The sequence below is a fragment of the Lycorma delicatula genome, chromosome 3 (assembly GCF_047948215.1).
Source record: "Lycorma delicatula isolate Av1 chromosome 3, ASM4794821v1, whole genome shotgun sequence".
Lineage (NCBI taxonomy): Eukaryota > Metazoa > Arthropoda > Insecta > Hemiptera > Fulgoridae > Lycorma > Lycorma delicatula.
The window spans coordinates 139,576,691-139,589,733 of NC_134457.1; the positions used below are offsets into that span (position 1 = coordinate 139,576,691).

General features: G+C 28.6%; 1 protein-coding gene across 1 annotated transcript in view; it reads right to left on the bottom strand.

Annotated features, from left to right (window-relative positions):
• Window positions 1–865: 865 nt before the first annotated feature.
• Window positions 866–13,043, bottom strand: part of casp (Fas associated factor casp) — a 100,995-nt gene continuing 88,817 nt past the window's right edge. Inside the window, exon 15 of the mRNA XM_075360663.1 lies at window positions 866–4,300. Coding sequence (XP_075216778.1) covers window positions 4,220–4,300 — 81 coding nt within the window. The 3' untranslated portion in view covers window positions 866–4,219. The remainder of the gene's footprint in view (window positions 4,301–13,043) is intronic.

Below are 13,043 nucleotides of genomic sequence, written 5' to 3' on the forward strand. Positions count from 1 at the left end.
TGATGAACTGGAAATTGGTATAACTGTTTAAGTCACTGGTAGTGGAGTTTCTTGAAGAAAAGAAAGCTAGTGAAACACAATGAAAGCTGAAGGCAGCTATGTAGAAAAGTAGTAAATAAATATAATTCTTATGTGTAACTAAAAAAGCTTGTTCATATTTTTCAGTTTTGTTTTTTTAAAAAATCAAATTACTCTAAAAACATGCCTTATATTAAAAACAATTTATTATAAATAACCTCTTCGATGTGACAAGCTCAGGCATCAAGAAATAAACTCAAGAGTTTCAATGAATAACAATAATTTACACAGGGTTAATCATGACAGTTATGATACTGTTTGTTGGGCAGGATTAATGTCCTAATAATTACCAATGAACATTCTTAGATTATTCTTTATAACTCAAAAATACTGAATTACCCTGCTTAACCAAAACCAAAGTTAACTGAAAAGAGAATAATAACTGATTTAAATTTAATACTATATTTTAATAAATTTGGGAAAATTATAATTTATTTCAACAGCACACAAAATTAAAAAGACACAAACACACACATGACTACTTTTGTTTCTTTTAATTAATTATATTACTTTTTTATATTAACTTTTAATTTACTAGGGCAAGTGTTTGGAGACAATGGTTTACATAATACTATTTAGGTTAATTAAAAATTTCGTTTATTTGGGTTCAATCTATATGTACTTTCCTACATTAACTAATCTTAAAATATTCTTTCATAATTTTTTTGTTAGCTGTTATTTGTTAAAGAGCATCCTGAAAGTAATGACTCCTTTCTAAAATATTTATTTATAGCAGCAAAAATATAACTTCATAATATTTAGAGGAGCTGTAAATAATCCAAGCATATTCAAAACAATAAATTATAAAATTTATTCAAGAGAAGGTACTACACTATTCAGGATGCCAGTGTTTGCAGATGACAATTTAAAAAATGTTTGTAACTAAAGTAGACATTGGGATTTTGCAATTTGAAAGTGGATAAAAGTGAAAAAATATATTACATCTTTACTCAACAGAAATTACAAACATTCAAAAAATCTAAACAGAAAACAATGAAATCAGTTAAATATGCACAATTAACTAAGTGCTTCTCTTTTGGTTCATTAGCCTAGAGTAAAAGGAATTTTTTTCCAGGACCAGTTTTGAGTAGACCAAAATTTGTAAAAGAAAACAAAGAAGCAACTCCGGCCAATGGTTTTACTTATAAAACTGATATTATTTCTTAAGAAAAATGAAAATAGAAACAGAAAATGTTTCTTTACAATATTATATTAAATATTTAACTTTACAGAATTTTTTTACTGCTTGTTTTTTAAACATACACATTTGTATTTAACTATATATAAAGCTGTGAAATACAGGAGGAAAGATGATACATTTCATATAATATTTATTTTGTATTTTACAAAATACATTTACATAATTCAGATTATCTAGTTTCTTCAAAAGAATTTGTGAATATAAGGTGAATTAGAACACTTGCTCATAAATGTCTGTAGATGTAGAAATCTACCTTCTACAAAGAGCATTATATAATATTTTGCGTCTGGAGATTCTAATGTTTGTATAATTATAAATGACATGTTTTAAATCTGCTCAAAAGGTATTTGATTTTACTGACAATGTAATGTAATCAAACAAGTTATGAATTTTTATATCCTTCCAAGCTTTCATTAACTAGTCTTTTGTTATACATCCACACACAACTGAAAAAACTTGAAATTTTATGCTTTTGTATATTTCAATTATGATACACAATATGTTTAATGGGCAAAAAGAACTACTTTTGGATTTTCTGTTGTATTTCCTTTAGTTTGGTAGCAAATTTTACCTATTTTGGGATTGTTCCTGTTTTTCAATTAGCAATGAATTTAGATTTGGAAATATTATGGACATTCAACAATTTTTTTTAAAGCCTATGAATGGCTAAGATGAATCAAGTGATACCTTTGATTTATAACAATTAACTACAACATAAAATTCATTCAACATTCTGCAATACTTAAGAGCAAGTCTATCTTCATTACAAGTTCCCAAAAATAGCTTATAAAGATGGAAACTAATTCTGAAGAAAAAATAATCTGTTTTACTTGTATCTTATACATTTAATTTATCCATGATATAACCAAAATTTTGAAGAAAAAAACAGTAATAAACTAGTAGGATACAGAAGAGGCAAAAATATAATGCACTGAAAAAATATACGTAAAATTACTTATGAAGATAAATAATAGATAAAAATTAAAATAATTTTAATGAACATATGAAAATAAAGAACATTCATATTTCTTTTGCACTAAAATTAATGTAAATAAAAATAAATATTTTCAAAGTAGTAATCAAAATTTTTATTATAATTTTTTTTTTGTATGTACAATATACATTTTGGCAATAAAGTTATACCAATGCATTACAATTCAAGTAAAAAAATGTAATAGTAAGAAATAGTAATAATTATAATAGTTCATCAGAGTTATAATTTACATCTGAAAAATAATTCATTAAATAGTTTATTATGTAAAATTATTTTCAAGCAATAATGAAATAGTTTAAAATTTAAAATATGTTTTCACATATCTTTTCCAGTTCATATGTTAATAAAATTGTTCATAAGAAAAATATTTAACAATAAAAAGTAATTAACAGAGCTTCCAATATAATAAATATGAACCACCAATGATTTTACACAACATTTTAATAAATATTTTCTAGATAGAAACATTAATTTAGAATAAAAGAATTTAAAATGAGATTTAAAATTGTTTAAATGTTTAACAAAAACAGAATAAATATTACATAAGCAGTACAATAAAAAAAAATCATTGTGTAAAAAATCAAAATTATTTAAACAGTAAAATCTTACAATTAAAAAAAAGGAAAAATTTTTTTTAAGTATTTTTATATATAATGAAACGAATAACAAAACAGAATTTCTTAAACAATACTTTTTTTTGCTAGCCAGTCTTGAGCATTTTAAAAATTATATAAAACCTTGCATAATTTCATTCTAACTGTGCTGATTTCACTCAAGACAATCTTTTAGTTATCACATTCTGTTAACTATGTTCAATATTCAAACAGCAAATGTATTTTACTAACTTAAAATCAGTCATTAATTTTTATGTAATGCTGTGGAGGTAAAATATAAAAAATAAAATAATGTATATAGAGACTGAGGATTAGCTATGTTTAAGAAATATATGTTATATATATAAAGATGTAAATAAATTATCATACTGCATACTGTAAAAATTATGAAATGTTTCAATATGGTAACATTAAAAAAAGGTTCTGAAAAAGTTCCTGGTAATGTAACAAGACCACACCAAAGGAAAAACAAAATTTTATGCTAAAATATTTTCATGAATAACAAAATTAATTGAATTATTACATAAATGAAAGTATACATTTTTATTCAGTCACAATATTTTTAATTGCATCTTGCTACTACATTTATTATTATTTTTAGAGAAACTGCTCAATCTGCTAATTCAATAAAACCTGGTGTTATTATTCTTATAATGTAAAAATTTTTAACATTTCTAAGTTATTTTCCAATAATAAACTTAATTAAATCTTAAATTGTAATATATATATATTTTTTTATTTGAGTCATATTCAAATTCAGTTAAAATCCAAAAATAATTTATTCCAGAATATTTTATAATCAATCATATACATATATTCTTATCTGTTAATATATGTATTGTAAATATAAATTGTTGAGTGTATTATAATATAAATATTTACTTTTTCATGTGTTCACTGTAACTTATTACACATAAATAAATAATATTTCAATATTACTGTTAAATAAAATAATTAAATTATAAAAAGTGATAATTTGTCATTGCAAACAATAACTGCATTAAATTATGTTATCATCAGTTGTAATAAATAATAAATTAAAAATATATTAACAAAAAAAGGTCTTTAAAAATGCAATATTATTATCATTTTCATTATTCTGTATACTCCTGAAATAAACATTTACAATTACTTTTAAAATAAAAAAAAACATGTTTTAAATAAACACAGCCTTTATCTTACATAAACACAAATATTGTCTGTGCTGATCGATTCCAAACACTATTTTTGTCTTTTCTGTAGCAGATCATAATCATCTTAAGAAATTAATTTTTTTAAGCTTGCTTCCTTTCTTTCTTTCTTTTAAAAATATCACTATCGATCTTAAAAACTTTATCGTTCTTCTAAAGTTAATGTTTCCTGAGGACAAAGATTCAATTCTTGCAATGTAGAATTTATATCTAGGGTAGTCAACTGAAAATGTAAATAAACATCATAAATAATCTCTATTGAACAATGAGAGGGGATCATAATTTTAAACAGTGTTTAAACTTACATATTTTGTAATTTATTATCACATTTACTTATTTTCATTATACCTCATCATGAATGTGCAAGGGCCCACTGGTACTTTGATGTATTCAAAGTATGATCTTAAGAGTATCTCAAATAGCACGACTACATATTATAAACTGCTAATGATTTTAGTGGTGCTTGCTTTATTTCTCTGCCAACAAAATCACATGCTAATGTTTAATTTTTATTTTATTCGTGAAGTGAAGAATGATATCAAATATTGAACTATTTTTAATAGCAAGTTTTGATGTAAAAGCTGCAAATGATGATGTCTCAAATAAATGTCCCTATCTAAACTATGCAGTAATTTTGTATTTAAACAAAAATGCAAATTTTATAATAAATTGGTCAGTCAGTTTTGCATACAGGCATGATAATGTAAATGCCACAACTGCAGTGTAAATAATATGAAACAGGTTGAAATAAGATTTAAACCTGATGTAGACAGTGATATTGTTAAGAAAAGGCGTGATATTGTAAACGGTTGAGCTAAACTATTTAGCTCATCATTATACATAGAAAAATAATGAGTTTTGACAAAACTTATTTATTATAAGAGACAAATAAGAGTTTTGGTAATCTCAGTAAATCTGAAGGCAGATTGAATAAACTAGGCACACTATTCAATATTTAAATAAAACAAATTTAATATATATACACTCCAAAAAATTATGTTTTTTGTAATGTTCAGGCAGACAACGATTTATTCAATTTAATCCAAGCAACAGTTCGTCTGAAGTTAAATTTTATAAAACTTTCCGAGTTGGTACCTAAATATTGCTAGAATCTTCTGGGTACTATGGCCAAGATGCAGCTATATGCTTGTTAGTGAAGCTGAAATGATTGTGTCTGAGCCAAAACTTTCCAAATCAGGGCTATGTAATTAATTTAGACTATTGGTACAGTACACTTAATTAGTTTAAAACAATAATAATATATAAGATTTTGGGACATAAGAAAAACATGCCTGTCTGTAATGATAAAAATAGACAAGTGATTTTAAAGAAAAACTATATAAATTGTCTAACATTTCACAGTTCAACTGTTAGTAAGTATTGCACAGGAGAAATATATTAAATTGTTCTTATTTATAAGAATAAGTTGTTTTAATTGAAACAGAACAAGCTGTTGAATGGCTGTTTTATTTATAAGCTATTATGTCTGGATTGTTAGCTTCATTTCAAAGTTAAACTAAATAAATAAAACACAAGCTGTGGTAGTAGTATTTAACTAATATGTTTGATACATTCTAAGACTGTGTAGTAATGGCTAGTTTATGAAAGCATGAGCAAATTACAAATATATAGAAAGATATTTAATTTTGCATGAAATAAAATATATGGAAGACGCTTAACTTAAGTGCTTTGTGCTCCTATAATGATTTTCATTATAACGAGTTTTATAATGAAACTGAAGCAGTAAAATAATGCATAGAACACAAAGCAATTCAATAGATTATGAAAAGTATCAAACTAATATGAACAATTTTTAGTAAAAAATTATTCAGTGTTTCTAAATTATAGTCTGTTGACAGTTGTTTAACTTTATGTTCACAACTGTGCACGTGTATCAATTAAAATTGCAAAATAACAGGCTTTTTTTGGGTTATAAATATACATACTATTAGATAATGTCAAATATGGAACAATGCAATGTTTGCAAAAAGGCATTAATTTTGTGATGCATGAAGTCTGTCTTGTATACAAGGCTAGTGGAACTTCAGCTGAGACAACTAATAGATTACCAAAGTAGTAGACATTACGGCTAATATGGATTTAAATTTTTTTTTTTTACTCTTTATTATCTATGAAATATTGAAATTTAGGAATCAAATTATGGATTGCAAAATGTACCCAAGGACAAGGCACTAATTTTGACTATGTAGTGACTTGTAAATTGAGATTTAAAAATGAGAACAGCTGGGATATAGACCAAAAAAAACAAAATTACAGACCTAGAAGTTACTAAAATAAGATTCAGTAAAATATAAACAGATCTAGTAAAAAAAGAACAAACTAGGTCAGGAGATAAAGGCAATGGAATAATCAAGATTAAAAAAGGGAATGTTAGAAGAAACACATTAATAAAAAAAATCCCAAAACTTGAGGATAAATGCAGTAAATATAAAAACGACAAAAATTATGAAAGCAGGAAATTGTACAAACATTAAGAAATGAAATTAAAAAGCATTTGAAATAACAAAAGAAGACTGATTAAGCTTCAACTGGTGAGGTGACGTCAAAATGATGGAACGCATCTTCTCTGTATCCCCACCCTTGATCACCAAATGAAATGTGTTTTGCAGTAGCAGCTACATTTTCAGTTATAGACTGCCTTGTAGGTTATTTTTTATGACTTGTTTTTTCTCATTTTTATGTATTACAATTTCCTCTGGTAAAATTATCATATAATGTGTATTTTTTCTTGTTCATAAATTTCTTTGTATCCAGTTGGTTCAATTTTACTAGCAAATTTTATTACATCTTTTCGAACGTAAAAATGAATGTGAATGATCCAAATTTCAAAACAGCAATTATTCATAAACTAGATGGGTGGGAAAGTGATGATTTGGATACAAATGAATCGATGAAACAGGCTGAGAAATTTTTCGACTGGTAATGTCAGAAAAAAATTTTTACTTTTATTTATTGTTCTAAGATTTGACAATCATGTAACTAAAATTTATATTTTAGTTTCAGCTTAGAGAAAAACCACAGACAAAGCAGCTTTGTTTACAGAAATATTTGATGTTTTTATTGCTGTCAGAGAATTTGCTCCATTGGTTCAAATGCTTGTGTAGATGAAATGTTTAAGTAGATGAGTATTCAAAATGTTTATGCCAAAAAAATCTAATAAATATGGACTAAAATTGATGTATTTTAGACTTGCAAACTAATTATTTATATAATGTGTACATTTACAGTAGTAAGAGTTCTGATGGAATTGGATTGTCAGAAGAAGAAAACAATAACAGGCCACAATAAGATTGGAAAAACCCCTTTGTGGCTCAAATAGAAACATAACTGGAGACAATTGGTTTTCATCAATTGACTTGGTCAAAAATCAGAAGTAAAGGGTTAACATATGTTGGCACCCTAAATAAAAAAATGAGAAATTCCAGCTAAATTTCTTCCCGACAAAAATGACAAATTGGGGAAAGTTTATAAGGGTTTATTAAAGAAATGACCTTGAATTTTTATGTACCAAAACATAACAGAGCAGTTAATATTAATTAATTCTATGCATCATGATAAAGGTGATGACAAGCAAAATGTAAGCCTGATATTATATCCTATTATAATGCCACAAAAAAGCGGAAGTGATGACAAGATGAGTAGTAATCTTGTATCCAGTATACAAAAAAATGGCCGATGGTTTATTCTACAAATTGATTGATATCTATACAGTGAATTCATAAATAGCTTCTGAAAGAAGTAACAAAGCAGTTAGTTTCTGCACACACAACAAGATTAATAAAAGAATTTCTCAAGATATACATATTCAATAAAGAGAATTTTCAAATTGTAAGAGGAACCCAAAGTGGTACTGCCAACAACTTGTGGAAGGCTTTAAGACCAAAAGACATGCTGTTTGGTTATGTTAAGTAGACTGAATAAAACAAAAACTGATTCGTATTAACAATAATAATTTACATCTTGCGATACAATGAGAGGTTATCTCTAAAGTAAAGACCATTTCATTGTAGAACAATTATATTCTGAAAAATTTATAAATATTTTTTATTTCTCTTAAACTACATATCTTATACTACTTCTCTATATAATCACCACATGATAAATATCTTAATTCTAGCAATACATCAGCTTCAATATATCCTTGTCGTATTCTTCTGCCGCCAGTCCATTTAGCCACTGATTAACAGCATTTTTAAATTCACTGTCATCTGTAAATTGCTTACTGCTCAAAAATTCTTTCAATCTACCAAACAAATGGTAATCTGAAGAAGCTAGTATATGTGGTGGGTGATCGTAAATTTCCCATCCAAGTGTTCTCAGTAAATCACGTGTCGGACCTGCAATATGTGGACATGCATTATCATGCAGCAGGACAACGCCGTTGGTCAGCCGCCAACATCACCGATTTTGAATGGCACACTGTAACTTACATAGAGTTTCGCAGTAGGCTTCTGCATTTATAGTCGTTCCAGGTGTCATGAAATCGCCAAACCGATCCCAAAGGACTGTGGCCATCAATTTGTGTACAAATGGCTGTGTTGACCTTTGTTGATCTGATTGGTGATTGAGGATGATTCCATTCACTTGACTGCTGTTTTCTCTCTGGCATGTAATACAAAATCAATGTTTCATCACCAGTAACTGAATTAAGGAACTCAACACCTTTTTCTGTGTAGCACATCAAAAATTTCAAAGCAAATTCCATTCAGATTTTTTTGTAACGTTCCGTTAAGACGTGTGGCACCCGATGTGTACAAACCTTTCTGAAGCTTAAATGGTCATGAACAATGCGACTGATAACACCTCTTGAAATATCAGGAAAAAGAAGGGCTAGGTCGGAAGAGCAACAATCTTTTCTGATTTCATCATCAACACTTTCAACTAGTCCTCTGTGATTATCGAGGGCCTTCCAGAACGTTCTTCATCGTGCACATTAGTTCTGTCATTTCTAAACCTTTTACACCATTTTTGAACGTTTCTTTCATTCATTACATTATCACCAAACTCAGCAACCAACTGCCTAAGAATTTCAGCTGGCTTAAAAAACATATGTCTCCACATATTTCACAGTCGGCGGCAACATCGATTTTCCTATTCATTTTATAATGTGATAACTCATATGTAATAACAGCTACTACAATGCAACAACTTACAGACAACAATGCAGTGTCAAGAATGGCCAAGTAGCCATGAATATATGACCATGTTATAAGTAGCCATGTTATATGAAGTAGCATGGCCAAGAATGACACAGGTTCGCCAATCTTAAGGAAAACAATTTCCCAATGGTCTTTACTTTAGAGATATCCTTCATAAAACACTGAATCCAACAAGCTTGGCGATTAGCCGTATCATATGGTTGCATGTTACACACTAACAATTAAAGAATAAAAACACATGTTTAATAAAATACAAAAAATTATGTTGAAAAGAAGAAAAAAATAATATTTCATATCACATGGTTCCAGACAGCAGCACTGCCCGAACATACTGCCTACCAGAAATCATTATGATTTCTTAAAGTTCAAAAACATAAACTGAATACTTAAAGTTCAAAAACATAAACTGAATACAAAAAATAACAAAAGTATAATTCATAGATTAAACAATAATAAAAAATGTCTCAGTCATTGATGGGTAATGGACATATCTTTTACAAGTCCCTGTTGGTGTTTGATTTGTAGCTGCTTGAACGAGGTTGTCTGGTCCAGGATGTATGTCATCAATTACACCTAGTTTCTACTGCAGTGGTGGCATGTTATTCTCTTTTAATAAAACTACAGTTACAGGTTGAAGCGATGGATACTCAACTCTCCATTTGAAACCTTTGTTGAAGTTGTGATAGGTAATCTGAGGAACATCGGTGCCAGATGGTCTGAACAAACTATTATCTCTTAAGCCTGTTTAAATGTACATCAGTTACATTAGGATTAGGTAAAGAAGTAAGAGGATCACCAATTAGTAAGTGTCTAGGAATTAGAGGTTGGGGATCACAGGATTTGGAAGTTAATGTACAAAGGGGGCGAGAATTAAGGACAGCTTCTATTTGTGTCAATAGAGTAATGAGTTCCTTAAAGGTCAAAAGCTAAATCTTCTATCACACGTCTTAAAATGATATTTCATTGACTTTACCGCAGTTTCCCATAAGCCTCAGAAATGTGCCATTGAATCCCCATTTTGGATTAAAAGTTTGCTATTTTTCTTATGTTATCATAATTTAAAAATTTATACATTAAATGAAGTGAATTATTGGCTTTGACGAAATTCATTCCATTATCACTATATAGATTAGAACACAGACCTCTTCTAGAGACAAATCTGCTTAATGCAGCTATAAATAAATTGGTTGATAAATCTGACTAATTCTTTATGTATAGCCTTGGTAGATAGGCAAACAAATAATGCAATATAACAATTTATCCTAATGTTTGAGTGCGGCCCACCTTAACATATTAATAAGGTCCTGCGTAGTCAATTTGGCAGTAAATGAACGGCTTGTAAGTAATTTCAGTGCGACATTTTGGCAGTTGTCCCATTAATTGCTATGATTGTTTTGCCTTGAATCAAAAACATGTTAGACATTTGTGTAGAATTGATCTAATGATGCTTTTACAATTGATTATCCAATATTTCTCACAAAATTGAGAATGAAGTAATTGAGGGCCTGCATGCAAAAGCCTAAGATGTTCATTTCCAATTGTTATTTTAGTTAAATTAGACTTAGGTGGAAGAATGATAGGATGCTTATTGTCAAAATTCATATCAGATAATTGCAATCTTCCTCCCACTCTTAGACAATCGTTTCCATCTATGAATGGATGCAACGAATATAGCTTGCTTACTATAGATTACAGATGAATTAACTTGTAATTCTTTAATCTCTGTTTGAAAATGAATATTTTCATTGCATTAAAATAAATTCCTTCTCTTCAATAGATAAAATATGATTATAATTAATTTTATTAAATATAATCATATAAACAAGCACCATAGCCATCATTCGAGGTGTCACCAAATCCATGTAGTTGTCTATCAACTATTTTTGCTATTCTTTGATTTATCTTTGAACATGAATTTGCTTTATAAATGGGAACTTTTCAAAGAGAACAGACCAAACGTGAAGGAGATTTTCTGAAAGTAGGTTATCTCACTCCAATTTCTGAAGCCATAATTATCTTGTATAGCATAATAATTGGACCTCATAGGCCTAATGGATGATATGATCGCTGAAACTATTGTTTTAGTGAATGGACCATTGTGATTTTTGTATTTATCTGAAAACACAACATATCTTTCTGATAATCCCAGATTAAACCTAAAGTATTAGAGAAATTAAATGTGTGATTAGCATTGTCCAATTCAGCCACACAATTTAGAAGTGCAGGCCATTTGAACACCATTTGTGTAAATCAAATCCAGCTAGTTTAAGGATCAAAATTATTTCACCTTGTAATTAAATTGCTTCAATTAAATTTCAGAACCAGTTTATAAGTAATCCATGTAAAAATCTCTTAGATTATTTTGAAAGCATTTGGAAATTTTTCTTAATTTTCATCAGATAATTGAATTATACATCTTGTTGCAAGAAATGAGGCAGATGCAGTTCTGTACATGACAGTGGTCAATTGATAGCATTTGATTTCTTCATCGCTTGAGCTTTGCCACAAAATCCATTACAAGTCATAGTCTTTCTGGTCAACACGCACTTGTCAGTACATCTTTTCAACATCCACAGTCATTGCATAAAAATGCATTCTAAACTGTAGAATGATTGATATTAAGTCTTGTTGGACAACAGTTCCTCTCATCAAGGTATCATTGAGTGATATTCCACCCTGGCAGATGCTTTGAAGACTACTCATGTTTTTGTTGTAGTGCTATTTAAACACTGCATGATGTGGTAGATAATGTGGATTGTCAATATTGCTACTACATGCCAAATAATCTTTTTATATTGATGGTGGAATCATTCACCATATACTTGGTCATATGTGGACAATTCCACATATAACCATGTTGAAGGTATTCATTCATAAAATTGTTGTTAACTGTTCGTAAAGTACTGGCTTTGGTCAGTTTTCTCTCTAACGCCTGGAATCCATGTTGGGCAATGTTAAGATAGTTGCCAAAAGCAACTAGGTTCGGAATTCTTTGTAATCACACAATATATCTTCCATTTTTATTTCTCTTCAAGTTTTCCAAAAAGTGCTGTTCACATAAGTTTTCTTCTTTGGTACGAGCTGTAGTGGCAATCTCTTTTAATTTCCAAAACTTCTTCAACTGATTTTGAATATTCATTTCAGAATTGACTAATAATGTTATGCAAGGAGGTTTTTCTTCTGTATTTACGGATGATAACCTTCCAGCAATTATCATCTAGTTTAGTTTCTTGAACTGGAGAATTTTCACCTTTCTTGATTTGACCCTTTTTAATTAAATGTAAGTATAATTCAGATCCAACTAACGTGTCTACATGGATGTATAAAAATTACTATCTACAAGTGTTATAAACGTCGGAAATTTCCACGTATTTGTGTTTATACATACAGTGGGCATCAAACTTATAATGCACAGTAAAACAAAACATTTAATAGAAGTAGAATAATTTTCATAATTACTCTACTCAATATTTACTCTACATTTTGTCATGGTGGAAACTTTATTCTGGAGATCGGTAAATCTTCTCAATTTAGTTTTAGTATTAAGCACTGTACCATGTTTTCAGTAATAAAACTGGCCTAAGAGCCAGCATCAAGTAATACACAGTAAGATTGCAATCGACTGTCCAAATCTTTAACCCTAAGGACGGTTGCAGCAAGTAAAATCTGAGTTACCCTTTGAATCTTTAAACTACAATAATTGCTACTTGCATTTGTATTAAAATTAGAAGCGTCGTCTTCAGCAGTGCATCTATTCTCAATTTCATTTTTGCCCTTTGAATTACT